General features: G+C 56.2%; 2 protein-coding genes across 2 annotated transcripts in view; both read right to left on the reverse strand.

Moving 5' to 3' along the window:
* Positions 1–297: 297 nt before the first annotated feature.
* LOC108640484 lies at positions 298–5,903 on the reverse strand. Its single transcript, XM_029961464.1, has 11 exons — positions 5,689–5,903; positions 5,194–5,265; positions 4,723–4,794; positions 4,425–4,496; positions 4,180–4,260; positions 3,982–4,053; positions 3,216–3,334; positions 1,811–2,976; positions 1,598–1,708; positions 1,080–1,141; positions 298–592 (listed from the first exon to the last, which is right to left on the reverse strand). The coding sequence occupies exons 1-11, from the start codon at positions 5,880–5,882 to the stop codon at positions 298–300; spliced, it is 2,316 nt and encodes a 771-aa protein (XP_029817324.1). The 5' UTR covers positions 5,883–5,903.
* A 1,261-nt stretch (positions 5,904–7,164) lies between these two features.
* Positions 7,165–11,348, reverse strand: part of RDM1 (RAD52 motif containing 1) — a 10,557-nt gene continuing 6,373 nt past the window's right edge. Inside the window, exons 5-11 of the mRNA XM_029961465.1 lie at positions 11,057–11,113; positions 10,699–10,971; positions 9,758–9,880; positions 8,941–9,103; positions 8,571–8,669; positions 8,032–8,120; positions 7,165–7,637 (exon numbers count right to left, since the gene is read on the reverse strand). Of these exons, the coding sequence (XP_029817325.1) occupies positions 7,557–7,637; positions 8,032–8,120; positions 8,571–8,669; positions 8,941–9,103; positions 9,758–9,880; positions 10,699–10,971; positions 11,057–11,113 (885 nt within the window). The 3' untranslated portion in view covers positions 7,165–7,556. The remainder of the gene's footprint in view (positions 7,638–8,031; positions 8,121–8,570; positions 8,670–8,940; positions 9,104–9,757; positions 9,881–10,698; positions 10,972–11,056; positions 11,114–11,348) is intronic.

Raw genomic sequence — 11,348 nt, forward strand, 5'->3', positions numbered from 1 at the left:
GGGCCTATGGGGGTCTATGGGGCCTATGGGGGTATGGGGCCTATGGGGCCTATGGAGCCTATAGGGGTATGGGGCCCATGGGGTTCTATGGGGCCTATGGGGGCTGTGCTGGGCCTTGGGATGCAGCAGAGGGACTGGGCTGAGGGATCTCATCTTCAGCTGCTGACATTCCCTCACTCATCCTGCTGCTCCGAGTTGCTGCGAAAGAACAGCAAGGAAATAACCACCAAGGAAAGGCCCGGCCCAGCCCGTGTAGAACCAGGGCTGCAGAACCAGGGCGGGTATCTGCCACCCCACTCACTTCTCCCCCTCTGCTTCAGCTTCCACATTGTCCCGTCTCTGCCTGTGCCAGTCGTACAGCCGGAGCGCCCGAGAGTCCTGCTCCATGAGCAGCATGACCTTCTCCTCAAACTTTTCGAATTCACTGGTGTCCTGTGTGGGGCCACCAGCGACGGGAACGCTCTGGAGAGCTGAGGGACAGCAGGCAGAGGGGTAGCCCTGGCGCACGTTCCTTGCCCGCTCTTCGCCCTCTCCACCAAAGGCACAGCTGAGCATGTCCCTGAGCTCTCCGTATCGCAGCTTCTCAAAGAATCTGACAAAAAATAAAACGGGAAAATAACCAGGTTTGGCCAGGGGGAGGGCTGCACAGGTGTCCCAGAGGGAAGGGATGGCATTGGCTGCTGTGGCTGGCAATGAGCCCTCGATGGGAAAGGCATGTGCAGAAGACAGGAGTGGGGCAGGCAGAAAGAGGGCAGAGCCATCACCAGAGGAGAGTTTTGCTGAGAACTGGAGCCCAGAGCTATTTCCTCGTGGTCACAGGGATGTGGGACCACCCCAGAAGCCCAAGACCTGCCCCTCAGCACAGGGCTGGAGCAGGGCTGGGTGGGATGGGATCCTATGGCCGTGCCCATCGCTCCCGCTCTGGGGTCCCTTTCCTGGGTCTCTCCCAAAGCAAAGTGTGTTAAACACAGACTGGTAGGTGTCTGGCACCAGGGCGGCCGGGGGGCTTGGGGAGGAGCTGCTGTTCAGAGTGGGGATGGTTCTTGGCACAGCGGGGCCACAGGGCAGGGGGCAGGTACCTGCTCAGGGGGGATTTCACAGTGTCCTGCCAAACATCCTCAGGACGTTCCCAGCAGTGAGTCTGGGGAAGAAGAGACACTTGGAACATCACAGTTGGCTTGTGTTTCTCTGCAGAGCAAGGGAGGCCAAAAGGTTCTTCCTCCCACCCCCCCTGCTCTATACACGTGCAAGTCTGTGAAAACAGCCACAGTTTTAGAGAGCCCTCCCCTCCCTGTTTCCTGCTTTTCCCTGCCTCTGGAATGACCTGGGTTCCCAGAGCTCTCCTGTTAGCAGTGCTGCAAGGCTGAAGGCAGGAGAGCAAAGCAGAGCTGTGCATAGTCAGAACAGAGGGCAGGACAAGCCCCCTCCAAGCAGGCTGAACCCTACTGAGCTGGGGGATGTGGAGCTGCCACAAGCTCCAGGGGTGCACAAACATCTCCGGTGCTCCCCAGCACGAGCCCAGGCATCCACACCCCCCTGGGGCTCAGCTGGGCACCGCAGGCCTGACTGACAGCTGGCAAGGGAGGTTCTGGCTTACTTGGACTAAATATAACATGATCATGATGAGGACGAAGATGATGGCGAAGATCATGATGATAACAAACACCAATAGCCTGGTGACTATGGAGTGGTTGAGCCCTGCATTGTGCTGGGAGAGAAGGAGAGCAAATCAGGAGGGGAGAGAGGCTCGCTCCTTCCACTGCCCCTTGCCCAGAGAGGCACATGCAGCAGTGCCCAGGAGCTCTCCTACCTTTCCTGCGGACTCCTTGCCCATCTCCAAGGCCAGGTGCAGACACTGCCGTGTGAAAGCAGCGACTCCCTGGCTGTCCTGCCTGGGGCTGAGCCTCTTTGCCAGCAGCCCAGCCTCAGAGACCATCCTGGCACAGAGCAGCTGCAGGTCGAGCTGGCTGCACTCTGCACTCAGGGCTTCTGTCACGCGGGCGATGAACGTCCGCAGGGCCTCGTCCGGCACCTCCGAGTGCAGGGGATGCTCAACCCTTGCCTCGGGGAGCTCTGCTGGAGCTGGAGCACGGCCGGGGCTCTGGGAGCCTCCTGCCTCCTTGGCAAGCCTGGACCTTGCCTCTCCTTGCTTCCCGGATTCCCCGAGAGAGGAACGCTCTTCTTCAGCGCTGTCCTCAGGGTGGCTCTTGAGCCACAGGTCCAAGAGATTCTCTGGCTTTCTGTCTAGACCTTTGCTTTCTCCTGGCGTGGGCTCTTCCTCTCCCTGCACATCACCAGACACCTCGTAGAAAAGGGGGTTGTATGGCAGCTGATAGCCGGTGTCCCTCTGCCTGCGCTGGTACCTCTGGACAGAGCTCCTTCGGGGAGCTGCTGCTTCCTTTGCACCGTGATGTCCGAAGGCAGCGTTGTCATCCGGGGGGTTTGACCCACCAGCTACGTCCCAGCGGTTTAAGATTGGCCAGTTCAAGCCTGACTCGAGCTGCTTTTGCTCCCAGCCTGTGGTTTGCTTTCCCTCCACTGCTGGGAACTTCTGCACGTTGCGCCTGGCGGGCGCTGGCTGCTGTGGGACGATGTTTGCCACAGCCAGGGTGCTTTGAGCATCGGGCTGCTGGCTCTGGAGCTCAGCCACCAGCTGCTCTGCCAGAAAATCGGGTTTGCTGTCCACATCTCCGGTCCAGCCCCTGTTCTGAATGTTGTGCAGCTTCACCAGCAGCTCATCGATGGCTTTCCTTCCCTGGCTGGAGAGGTGCTGGGAGGAATACGAGTCTGCTCGGGAATCTCCCTGGCTGCTGAGGTCACCCCTGGTGCTGGCCTGCTTCTGAGCAACTGCAAACGTTACGGATCCATGGTGTGCTGGGGGAATGTCCTTGGGTTTGACGTACAGCACCGAGCTGCTTCTGAGTTGTCCAGGCTGTGCTGCTCCCGTTATTTCTGCCCGTTTCTGGGCTAGAGAACCTGTGGGAGAACATCAGGAGAGCAGATCAGCGACTCGGCATCTTGAGCAGCTTTCTGCCAAAAAACAGGGGCACAGGTTGCCCCAGGCAGCAGGCACACAGGGGCAGCACAGTCCAAGGCCTCCCAGGTCTCACCTGAGCTGCCTGCTGGACCGATGCCATGGAGGTGGCCAAGGCTGTCTGGGAACCCCCCAAAAGGGGGCAGGTTTGAGGGGCAATCCCCACGGTCAGGACACCTACCACACTGGGCAGTGCTGGTGTCACACAGGCTCTCACAGAAGAACTGGATGGTCCTGCACGGGGTCTCGATGGTGCCACGTTCCTTGCAGAGGCAGCAGGAAACGGCACGGGGCACTTTGCTAAAGACAAGAGGTTATTATTGGAAAACCTGGCATCCCAATCCATGACTCTCAGTCCAAGCTGGCACTCAGTCCCACCTACTCACAGTGTCTCCAGATGGGATGTTGTCTGCAGAAGCAGGAGCAGTGTCTGTGCAGACACTTGTGTTGCACTCAGGTCCCTGCAAGGATTGGAAGGACCTCGTTAAATTCTCAGGTGACGTTGCCAGAACTCTGCTCTGAGAACAAGCCTGGGTCCCTGATGATGCTGGTGGTGTTGGCAGAGGGATCCACTTCTTCCCAATCGAACAGAAAGGATTCAAAAGCCCACCATTTCCCTGTTTGACCTGCTCCTCCCCATGGGCTCTGAATCAGCAGGGGATCCTGCAGGTCTCGTGGGACCCCACCGGCCATTCCAAGGCTCTAGACCTGCTCAGCCTCTAGTTCTTTCAAGCCTGTATCCCAATTCCTTGGGTCTTTGCAGCTGGGGACACACCAGAATTGCTTGGCCTTTGCCTTGCTCTGCTGCTGCTGGGGATATTTTGGCCTCCAGCAGCAAAAGGCTGGGAGAACAGGGAGATTTGCTGCTGGATCTCTGCTGTCCTGAGAACAGGGCACTGCAGAGACAAAGTTCTGCACCAGTCTGGTCCAAAGGAGTCAGTACTTACAGATAGTTGATCGAAGGCAGCTTGAAGAATGCTGTGTCAGCTATGAGGGTCAGGGGGTTATGGCTTAGGATCCTGGAAAAACAGCAGAGGGCTGTGAGGGGGGATGGGAAGGATGTGAGCTGTGGGGGGCAAAGCTGCTCTGCCCCTCTGCCCCTGCGGGGTCTGCTCCCATCTGCCTTCAGACCTTGTTCCACTTACAGCTCCCGCAGAAACTGCATCCCATGCCAGGCCTCGAAAGCACCACTGGGGATCAGGGTGAGCTGATTCCCAGACAGGTTTCTGGGGACAGAGGAGATCACGGAAATGAATCCTTTTGCCTTTGTCTTGCAGCAGGGGAAAGTGTCACTGTTCTAGGAAATGCTCCTGTTGTTTTTAACACAGAAGGGTTCATCCACGCAAGAAGCCTTCATTCAACACACTTGGAGGAAACTTTTATAACTCACAGATGTTCCAGAAAAGGCAGTGGCTCAAAGGCATGTTCCTCAATGGACTTGATGTTATTGCCAGATAAATCCCTGTTACAATGAGAACACAAAACATTAATTCCACTTGCACCATTGTCTTTCCTTTCCTTTGGCACTGGCAGCATCTGTGTTCCCCAGCTCTGATCTGACCTGAGCTTGCAAGGCTGTGGAACCTGGGATGAGCCTCCTGCCCCAGGAGGGATAAAGCCCCCTTAGCCAGGCTGGGCTGAGCAGCAGGGGCCCAAGGGAGGGGGAGGCAGCAGCCCACTGTGCTTACAGGTGCTTCAGCAGGAACAGCCCTTCCAGGGAATGCCTCTTCAGTGCCTGCAGCTCGTTGTCCTTGAGGATTCTGGGAGGACACAAACAGACTTGGTTACACCAGCTGCTCGCCAGGGGCAACTGGAGTTGTCATGCAAGGGGGTCCTACAGCAGCTATGCTGGAACATGGCTTTGGAGCACTGCAGGGATCATCCCCACTCATGGCTGCAGCAGGCACCTGCTCCTGGCCAGGGGAAGATGAGTGTAGCCTGATCCCTGGGCAAACAGCCACAGCGATGATCCCGTGGGATGGGACACAGCTCATGGCATTTCTTGCCATCCTAGGAAGCCCTGGGCATTCACAGCCCTCCTTGCTGAGCAGCCCAGCTCAGAATTCCCATGGAAATGGGTTGTGTGGGTGCTCAAACACTGGACAAAAGGATGGGAAAGACCAGAATTCCTGACATTTGAGATGCTGGATGGTACTCACAAGGTCTCAGCCCACTGGTATTCCTTCCACGTTTGCGGTCCCAAGGTCGAAATAGAGTTGTCAGTGAAATCCCTTCAAAGAAACAACTGACACCATCAGCCCTCAGGAAAACCCTTTTCCCTGGAAATCAGTTGCTGAGGTAGAAGTGGGCTTTGCCTGGAAGTGCCACAGCGTGGCCAACTGGGCTTCCCCCCTGGAGTTGCAGTACGAGCCCCCCAGAGCCAGCCAGTCTGTGCTGCCATGTGCCTGCCAGGCTCTCAGGAGGGTTCCCAGCCACGCCAGGCTGTCAGGAGGGTTCCCAGCCGTGCCAGGCTGTTGGGAGGGTTCTCAGCCAGGCTCTCAGGAGGGTTCTCAGCCATGCCAGGCTGTCAGGAGGGTTCCCAGCCATGCCAGGCTGTTGGGAGGGTTCCCAGCCACGTCAGGCTGTCGGGAGGGTTCCCAGTCGTGCCAGGCCTAGCAGGGCTCTGGAGGGCTCTGTGGTCAGTGGGCACTCACAGCATGTCCAGGGGCCACGTGCTGGTGGCCGGGGGCACGGTGGTCAGCCCGGCGTGGCGACAGTCCAGCAGCCCCCGCCGTGGGGAGCTGCAGCGGTGTCCAAAGGGCTTCCCAGCCTGAGCCGGGCACGGAGCCGCTGCCAGCAGCAATGCCAGCAGGAGCAGGGAGCACATGGAGCATGTGAGAAGTGCCATGGTGAACCATGACGGCCTGGGGGCACCAGGCAAGCAAGGCCGGGGCGCTGCCAGGGCCTGCCATGTCACAGAGGGCTGTGTCAGCACAGCCACCAAGAGACTGTGTCATAGTCATGGACCCACACCACAGAACCCTACCATGGACTGGTCTGGAAGGGGCCTGAAGGATCAGTCCATCCCACCCCCTGCCAGGGCCTGGGACACCTTCCACTGTTCCACGTTGTTCCAAATCCAGCCTGGCTGGGAACACTTCCAGGGATCGGGCAGCCACAGCTTCTCTGGGTAACCTGTGCCAGGGCCTCCCCACCCCTCAGGGAAGAATTTCTTCCCAATACCCCATCTAACCCTGCCCTCTGGCAGCGGGAAGCCATTCCCCCTTGTCCTGGCATCCCAAAGTCCCTTTCCAGCTCTCATGGAGCCCCATTAGTTACTGGAAGGGGCTGGAAGCTCTCCCCGGAGCCTGCTCCAGGCTGAACAGCCCCAGCTCAGCCTTTCCTCAGAGCAGAGCTCTTCCACACCTTAGACCAGGTCTGTGGCCTCCCCTGGACTCACTCCAGCAGCTCCCTGTCCTTCCTCTATTGGGACCCCAGGGCTGGGGTCTCACCAGAGCAGAGCAGAAGGGGACAATCTCCTCCCTCAACTTGCTCCCCACACTGCTGGGCAAGTGTGAGAATAAAATATTTTCACACATTTGTAAGGCAATTTAATACAAAATTACCATCTCCACCTGAGAACTTGCCTCAACAGGGGACTTACTGCATTCCATGGAGGCCAGTCCATCCAAACACTCTCCCCATGTGAAATGCTGCATCTTCCCACTTGGATTTCTCCAGATTCATCATCCAGCCACTGCACTTTGCTTCACCTTTGTAAGCTCAGCCAGTAGCAGTGGATTTCTGTTGCAGCAAATCCCCCCATTCTTCTCTTCTTACTTAAACAGGCAACATTCTCACTTCAAGAGGGATCTCACATCATTCCTGTGGCTCTTTCCTGAGCTCTCTGAGTTTTCAATCACCCTTTTTTAATAAGGAGAAGTCCAAAACTCTGGGCAGGGGTTTGTTATCAAACAGGCATCCCCAACCTCACGACTTGGTGTGCTCGATGCCCCTTCCCATTGCCTGTGCTGCCTCCCAGGTTCACTCACCACACCACACTGCAAAATTTGACTTAATTTAATGAAAAAACCCGTTTGAAATGACAATCTTTGTTCTACATAATGACAACGTCCCCACTGCTTCTAGCTGGGGTTCAACACACAACAACACATTCTTACAAGACTTTGTAACTTTATTTAAAACAATTTGCACTTAGAGAAATGCTTTTTCCTGAGCCTGTGCAGAGCTGGGTCAGCCCCACAGCTCCTCCTGCTGCTAAGACATCTTCCATCCCAGACTTTCTCCCATGGATCAGAGTGACCTGGAGCTGTACAGGGCTCTTGCAGGGAGAGCTTGTTCCTTTGGCTGTCCTGGGAGTGCTGCTCACACCTGCTGTCCTGTCTAAACACCAATCATGCAGCTAAGCTGGCTTCCAGAGAGAGCTGACCTGAGCAGGCTGACAGCAAAACACCTCTTCTCCAAAACCAGCATGTATCTGGGGGCTTACTTTTAGTAACACAGGGTTTATTGCCCATTTCTTTCCCTGTTGGGCATCTGGAGGAAAAGCAAACAGGGTGTTTCATGGCTCGTCATCCAAACTGAGATCAGACAAAACTTCTTCTTCTTCGAGGTCAAACTGTTCCAAGGACAATTCATTGACCTGGGAAGGGAAATCAAGAGTAAATTTCGTTCTCTAGAACATGTTTGCTCTTCCACACCATCAAGGGCTTTCCTGTAATGTTCACTCCCCCAGACTCCATGAAGAGCAGCCCTGGACACTGTCACGTGTCAGGTCTGCCAGGCTGCACTGTCACAGCCCTGTACTCCTTGTTTTCCTGTCCCATCTACATCCCATGTGCCTTTCTGCACAAAGAGAGACAAAAACATAGGAGATTAAAAACCTTAGCCTGCTGCACAATTCCAAGATGCAATTCCTTCCTAGGATTTAAGTGGAGGTCATTGCTGCATCCAAGGAGGATGTGCTGTGTTCCATCACAGCCAACAGGTGGAACACACAGGCCCTGTGGGAAAGCTCAAATATCCACCACTTTTACCTGAACAAGCCCCTTCAGTTCCTCTTCTGTTAAGGAGTCTGTGGGCTCCTCCTGGCAGGAATTGTACTCCACAGCCACTTTCCCATTTTCTGAAACAGCCACAGACATGGTTAGTTACTGCTGTGTGGAACGACAATGAACCTCCCCTGAACTTCGAAAATGGGACAATTCTGCTTCTCTCCTGGCCAGGACAGCAACATCCAAAGGGCTGCAGTTCAGCTCCTGTTACCCCTGCCTCACATCCCCACTCAGCATGCATGTGGAGTGGCAAAAAGCTGTCCCTAACACCATTTAGACCCCTGGAATGTGGACTTTCAATGGCTTATTTATCATAAAAATATCCGTCCTCCTGTCAGATCTCCCTTTCACTCTCACAGCTCACAGGGAGGAACCTCTCTGTTAAACCACTATAGAACACAGCACAAATTTACTTTTGCTCCCTCCAGCCCTAAGAAAGGCTCAGGGCAAAAAGAACCGCTATCAATGGTCACAGAAGTTCTAATATCAGCCCAAACATTTCACACAACCCCCAGCCTTACCCAAGACTACGAGGAGGATCTTCTGGAAGGCCCCAGACAGAGCTTTCCCCACCGCGAGCTTCTGAGCTCTTCTCGTGGCTGTGATGAGCTCCAGGGGATCTGAACACAAACAGCAGCACGTTACTGACCTGGGCAGGGCACTGCCCACTGAGCAGGCACTGCAGCTGTGCCCAGGACATGCTCCCAAGTGGCTGTGCCGGGGAATGGATAACACCATGGGCAAGAGGGACACAACAGGGGGCAGGAAAGGTGGGAAGCAGGGAAGGGAGAGGTTCGGGATCCCATCAGCTGTGCAAAAGCAGAACTGGCCAGTGTCTGCAACAGCTGCTGGGAGAGACTTGCACTGCCCCCAAAGCCCAACAAAGCCCACCTTGCCCATCTCCTACGGCTGCCTGGCCCAGGGCAACTCCCCGGCTGCACACCCCGTGCTGGGGCAGCGTCAGCTCCAGAGCACACAGGAACTTCACAGGTCCCTGCTGGGAGCTCTGTCCCAGCTCCTCATTCTCACCATCAAGGGCAGACACCTTCTGCAGCTGTTGGGAAGAGCACAGAGAATCACTGTTAAACCACTATAGAACACAGCACAAATTTAGTTTTGCTCCCTCCAGCCCCAAGAAAGGCTCAGGGCAAAAAGAACCCCTATCAATGGTCACAGAAATTCTAATATCAGCCCAAACATTTCACACAACCCCCAGCCTTACCCAAGACTACGAGGAGGATCTTCTGGAAGGCCCCAGACAGAGCTTTCCCCACCGCGATTAAAGATGAAGGGGATAGGAAGGCTCTGCCCACTAAGGCCCGTGCCTGAGAACCACACACCTTCTCTGCACAGCCTGTGGCTCCGAGGCAGAAGCAGGTGGTGGAGACAGAGCAGGGGGATTTGCTGGTTTGATCCTAGTTTAGAAACACCTCCTAGTCCCCATCCTCTGGGAGTCTCAGCCATCTCTCTCTCGGCACACAAAGAACACTCAGGCCCCCCCCATTTGTACTAACGGAAGCCAAGCTAGTGCCCTCACCCATCACAACCTGCTCCCCACAGGCTCTCAAACCCCCCCATCCATGGCCCAAAACACAGCTCTTGTAGCTGACTATTATTTGCTGAGTGGAGGACAATTCATTCCACCAACCCCTCCAATGAAGAGGGGGATGAGGGGAAGGACGACGGATGAACACAAAGGGCCCCTCACCGTGATGATGCGACTGGACCAGCCGTTAAAGCCCAGGTAGTGGTTGGCCAACTCCTGGCACTTGTTGCTGCTGAGGGCAGGGGCTTGTTGCTGAATCCCCCTCTGCTTGGGGCAAACACAAACCTGCCCAGGAGAGAAGAACCCTGCTCAGCCAGGCCCTGCTTGTGAGGCTCCCACTCCAGCCACACCACTGACAGTTCTGGCACAGTCACCCTCAGGTAACCTATTCCCAGCCCTGTGTGTGCTCCTGAGCTGGGTTCAATATTTGCTTGGGCTTTACCCCGGAACAGGCCCACCCTGTTATGCCAGGGGGAGGACGCTGCCATTTTCCTGCTTAAATGCTCCCTGGGAACCAGCAGTGGGGGATGGCAGTACGGTGGCAGTGCCCAGCCACAAGTTAGTAAAGATTTTGCACCACTGAGATCAAGTATTTCACGGAATCACGGAACTGTCAGGCTTGGAAGGGACCTCTGGAGACCACCTACTCCAAGGCAGCGTCACCTGGAGCAGGTGACACAGAAAAGCACCCAGGTGGGTTTGGAATGTCTCCAGACAGAGAGACTCCCCTCCCCCTCGGGCAGCTGTTCCTGTGCTCTGCCACCCTCCATGGAAAGAAGCTCTTCCTCATGTTGAGGCGGAACTTGTCATGTTTTAGTTTATGGCCATTGCTCCTCGTCCTATCACTAGCACCACTGAACAGAGTCTGGGACCATCCTCTGGCACCACCTTGGTGACATTTGTGTGGATTGAGGAGAGGCCCTCTCAGCCCTCTCCTCTCCAGACTAACCAAGCCCAGCTCCCACAGTGTCTCCTCCTCAGAGAGATGCTCCCGCCCCTTAATCACCTTTGTGGCCTGTGCTGGCCCCCCTCCACATGCCGGGGAGCTCGGGGAGCTCGCGGGGCTGAGTCCTGCACGTTTCCCCCCGGGGCTGTTCTCTTACCTTCAAGGGGCGTTTCTGAAACAGCCTTTGCCCGTTGCAGGCGCGCTGGGCCCTGCTGGCATCCCCAGCTGAGTAGAACTTGATGACCCCGCAGCATCCCGGCCCTGCCACGGCGGCGTTGCCGCGCGCCCGCACCGAGTACAGCGGCCCGAACCTGGAGAACGCGGAGAACAGGGAGTGCTGAGGGAAAACAGAGGGGAAAAAAGGTTTGATACACCAGGAAGAGGCTGAACTACTGTGACAGAGACAGGACCACTCACAGGACCTATTTCCCTGGAAAACGAGGGACGGTTTTAGCAATGCTGGATGGCAAGAAGCTCTGCAACAAGCAGCAGGCTCGAGGGGAGGGTATCTCCACACAACTGAGCTTGCCCTGGCTGCATCTCTGACCACGACAACCTTTATCATCCAGCTTCTGGGCTGGGAGGAGAGGGAGGCCAGAGCGGGATTTCATCCTCAGCCCAGCTCTCTGCCGTCCCTCATGTGCTTTCACCCCTCAGCAAAACGCATTGACCGGGTTCGGTCCCAGCTCTCCCACCCTGTGCCGGACAGCCCGGGGCAGCCGTGCTGGGCACACCCCAAAAGCGGCCCTGGGAGAGGGGCAGGGAACACGAGGGAGCTAAAAAGCTGTTAGAAAGAGAGAAAACAAG

The sequence above is a fragment of the Manacus vitellinus genome, unplaced genomic scaffold (assembly GCF_001715985.3).
Source record: "Manacus vitellinus isolate BGI_N305 unplaced genomic scaffold, ASM171598v3 scaffold_35_pilon, whole genome shotgun sequence".
Lineage (NCBI taxonomy): Eukaryota > Metazoa > Chordata > Aves > Passeriformes > Pipridae > Manacus > Manacus vitellinus.